This window comes from Strix aluco, chromosome 8 (assembly GCF_031877795.1).
Source record: "Strix aluco isolate bStrAlu1 chromosome 8, bStrAlu1.hap1, whole genome shotgun sequence".
In the NCBI taxonomy this organism is placed as follows: domain Eukaryota; kingdom Metazoa; phylum Chordata; class Aves; order Strigiformes; family Strigidae; genus Strix; species Strix aluco.
In genome coordinates this window covers 27285444-27289504 of record NC_133938.1, presented here as the reverse complement: position 1 = coordinate 27289504, position 4061 = coordinate 27285444, and the positions used below count along the sequence as shown (strand labels likewise).

Genomic DNA, 4061 nt, shown 5'->3' with positions numbered 1-4061 from the left:
TTTTTTTTTTTTTAAAAAAAAAAGTCTGCAGAAATGCAGGGTACATTTGTGATTGACAGAACAGAAAGGGCAGTCACCCCTCTGCAGCACCGCAGGGCCGGGGATGTCGGGGATGTCAGTGCGGCTGGCTAAAGGCTGTGCAAGAAGGTGCTAGGATGGGCGAGCTGAGAAAGGGGAAAAAAAGAAAAAATGGGAAAAAAAGGAAAGAAAGGAAAAAAATAAGGGAAAAAAAAAAGGGGGGGGGAAGGGAAAACAAAATAAAGGGAAAAAGAGACGTAATCCTGGGTGGGAGGCAAAAACTCTGCCATGGGGGCTTGCCCGCCGAACGCCGGCCGCGCAGCCCGCGGGCCCAGCGGGGCGGGCCGGGGGCCGGGCTGGGAGGGGCCCCTCCCCGGCCGTCCCCTCCCGGGCTGTCCCCTCCCCGGCCGTCCCCCGGCGGGCTATAAGGGCGGGCGGCGGCGGCGGCGGGGAGGCTGCGCCATGCAGAGCGGGCTGGTGGTGGTGGTGCAGCGCGGCGGCGGGCGGATGGAGCGCGGCGGGCGGGCCGAGCCGGCCGAGAAGGGCCGCATGAAGAGGACGATGTGAGTCCCGCGGGGGCATCGGGGGCTCCCCCGGCGAGAGGCGCCCAGCCGCGGGCCGGGCCGGCGGTGGGAGCAGAGCGGCTTGCCCAGCTCTGCCACCTGCATTGCCTAGCTCTGCCACCTGCAGCTCCACCTCGGCTACCGTTAGTCACGGGCTAGCGGGAGAACCTGTTGATTTAAGCGCGGGGAAGAGAGTTTTCTTGCCCTCGGACAGATGCTCCGGGAGACTCTAGGTGCAGAACTGGCAAAAGCAATGTCAGGAAAACTGCAGCTTTTGTTAGTAAAGGGGCTGGTGTCCTAACCTTTTCGAGTTGTCATTTTTAACATGCATCTTCCTCTTTGTCCTTCCAGTATTAAAGATTGGAAAACAAGACTGAGCTACTTCCTGCAGAACTCTTCCAATTCTACTAAAATGAAATCTAAGAAAGTGGGGAAACACCGCACCTACTTCAGGTAAGTTATGAGAAAGAGATTCTGTTTAAATAACTCAAGTGTTCTACAAAAAAACTTAAGCAACAGAGTCTAATGTTGTCCATCTCTTTCTGCAGACCTTCCCCTGAAGAAGCCCAGCTGTGGTCAGAAGCCTTTGATGAACTTCTTGCTAATAAATGTAAGTTTGTCTTCAAAAAGTAACATTCAAGAGCAAAGGGATGGTGAAGTTTATATGTCTGTAAGAGATTGCTTCCTTGCATATCAGCATTTTACCTTTTGAATGTAAATAGCTTTGATTCTGGTTTTGAAAGTTAAATGCTTTAAACTGTTTAAAGACAAAATTCATAGAAATGTTCTTTAAGAAAACTGTAGACTAGCATTAGAACATCAAGAATACTTCATTGTAGTGGATTTTTTCTGTAACCCTTGTACTTAAAATCGTACCTATCAGCTTGGCTTTGCCACATATGAGAAGAGCACTTGTTCACTGAGCTCACTGCTTGAGCAAGCCAAATGCATTCAAATAACTTGGGCAGGATTCTGCAACACAGAAGTTCAATGATCTCAGGGTTTTACTGTAGCTCTACAAACAAAAGCATTCAACAGCAGAGCAAAACTACCAAGAAATAATACTACCATTTGCACTTTGAACTTGAGTCATCCATTTGCAATTTCCATTGCAAAAAGTATTCCAGAGACTTGTAGCACAGTCATAAAGATTTATTCCAGTGTAAAGGTTAACAGGGGAGATCCCATTAGAAAGAGGTTTTTTTAATACATATGCAGGCATCACAAAAGGAACATACCAACTAGAAATGGGTTTAATTTTTTGTTTACCTAAAAAATTACTAACTCAACGTAAAGCCTGCTGAGCTGTTAGAATGTTAATTTGTTTGCATGTGTAAATGTGGAATTTTTTTACTGTTAAGATATCCCTGAAAGAACCAGAACTACAGCAGAATGTTTTGGTAGAAATAGATGTGACCAGTGGGTAAATTCCAAGATTCCTGAAATAGTTAATTGATGTTGTGTATTTTTTAATTTCCCTAGATGGTCTTGCTGCTTTCCGAGCTTTTCTGAAGTCTGAGTTCTGTGAAGAGAACATCGAGTTCTGGTTGGCCTGTGAGGACTTCAAGAAAACTAAGTCACCCCAGAAGCTGACATCAAAAGCAAAAAAAATCTACAATGACTTCATTGAAAAGGAAGCTCCCAAAGAGGTAAAGAAAACCTGTTTAAACATAAGTACCTTATTCTGTGAGTTCCATCAGCCTTTATTTCTCTGAACTCACTTTAAGATACAGATGTCAGACTTCATTGTACATACCTCACTGTTAATATGTGTCTGAAGGTAACTCTCTCCCTGTCTCTTCACCAAGCTGCAAAATTGCACAAGCAGTATTTCAGAGAGTTTCCATTTTAAGTGGAAAAAGTCAAGAGCTGCATTTAACACCTGTAACATCTGAGTTTAGCACTAAAAAATAGTATATCTGAATTACTTTGGGGTTTGTATAAAAGAATTTTCTTAAAGGAAACTTCATTAATTTGATCCTGTAGTAAGAGGGTCTTGCTTTTTTTACCGCTTCAGAAATTTTATGGTGTATTATTGACTTCTGAGAACCAAATTAAAGTATGTCTTTTTTTTTGTATTTCAGATAAACATAGACTTCCAAACCAAGAACATGATTGCACAGAACATCCAAGAAGCCACGCATACCTGCTTCAGCGCAGCACAGAAGAGAGTTTACAGCTTAATGGAGAATAACTCATACCCACGGTTTTTGGAATCTGAATTCTATCAGGAGCTGTGCAAGAAGACACCCATCACCAGAGCAGCCCAGGGGACATGAGCGATGCAGAAGAATGAGAAGAAGCCTCTTGGCTATGAAGGAAGCAAGCCACAGCTCATGGCAGCATCCTGACCTGAAAGACTGAGATACAGAGTGCTCAGTCTGTTTGCCATGGTGCAAGGACAAATACTGACTTTGGTGCAAAGCTGATGGCAAAGAGTGACACTGTTGGAGGGCGTTCTGAGGTGATGGCAGAAGCGTGCCAGCCAGCTGCTGGCGGTGTGCTTCTCTGCGAGTGCTGCAGCAAAAGGTGACTCTCTGCATGAGACCAAACCATACAGTATAAGAGTCCTTCTGTCATGGCTGAGGTGGTGATGCAGCAGGTCAGAACAGAGCTCCCTTCTTGTAAACAGAAGCTGCTCTGTACAGTGCTGGGAACTTGAGTAATTGGTTGTATATTTATTTTTCCTAAACATCAACCAGTGTTGCCGTCATCAGTCACTCTGTTCACACTGTAACTGCCTCTAGCTGCAAAGAGATGTGTTGGGGTTCTGTGCAGCTTCCAGACAGTAACAGCACTGTGCAGCATGAAGTGAGGGAGGGATATGACTTGGCTCCCAGAGGAACAGGTTCTGCAGCTAAAGCATGCAGGGCTGGGCTGTGTCAGCGGGGCTGCACGAGGCCAGACTGAGGGCAGAACTTGGCCAAGGCGAACAGGAGCTGTATAGTATTATATTTATATGTGGATTATGATTGTGTTGAATGATGCAATGTCATAATTGTCTTGAAGACAGCAAGCTTCAATGAAGTCTCTTACTGTTTTTAATAAACTGTTTTGATAGAAAGCTGCTTTTATTGTTTGTTTTGCACACACTGATATACCATCTGACACTAAACTTCAGAGTAGAGGGACTGCAGGTCCTGGGTGTGATCTTAATAGGGCTAATTTTAAAGCAGTTCTTAATCTACCAGGCAAGTGTTTTGTTTGGGGTTTTTTGACAGAATAAAAAGTTTAATGGGGGAGATGAGATATATTCTGTTGCATCCTCTGTCTAATTACCTCCCCATGAAAGCCATCTCTGAGACAGGGCAAGGTACATGTGTGGCTGCTCAACAGGACACCTAGAAAGCAGCAGTGGTGCTGGGGTCACAGGGGGCTATGGGGAATACAAGCACCAGCAGTACACTTGCACATGCTGCAGACCTCTGCTTCAAAGAGGGCTGTAAAACCCATGTGGAGGTGGTATTACAGTAAAAGCAC

At 45.2% G+C, this 4061-nt stretch overlaps 1 protein-coding gene across 1 annotated transcript; it reads left to right on the top strand.

Annotated features, from left to right (window-relative positions):
* The first annotated feature begins 451 nt into the window (after positions 1–451).
* On the top strand, positions 452–3645 carry RGS2 (regulator of G protein signaling 2). The gene is made up of 5 exons (XM_074832770.1): positions 452–581; positions 933–1034; positions 1130–1191; positions 2064–2230; positions 2666–3645. The coding sequence occupies exons 1-5, from the start codon at positions 481–483 to the stop codon at positions 2858–2860; spliced, it is 627 nt and encodes a 208-aa protein (XP_074688871.1). The 5' UTR covers positions 452–480; the 3' UTR covers positions 2861–3645.
* The last annotated feature ends 416 nt before the right edge of the window (positions 3646–4061 follow it).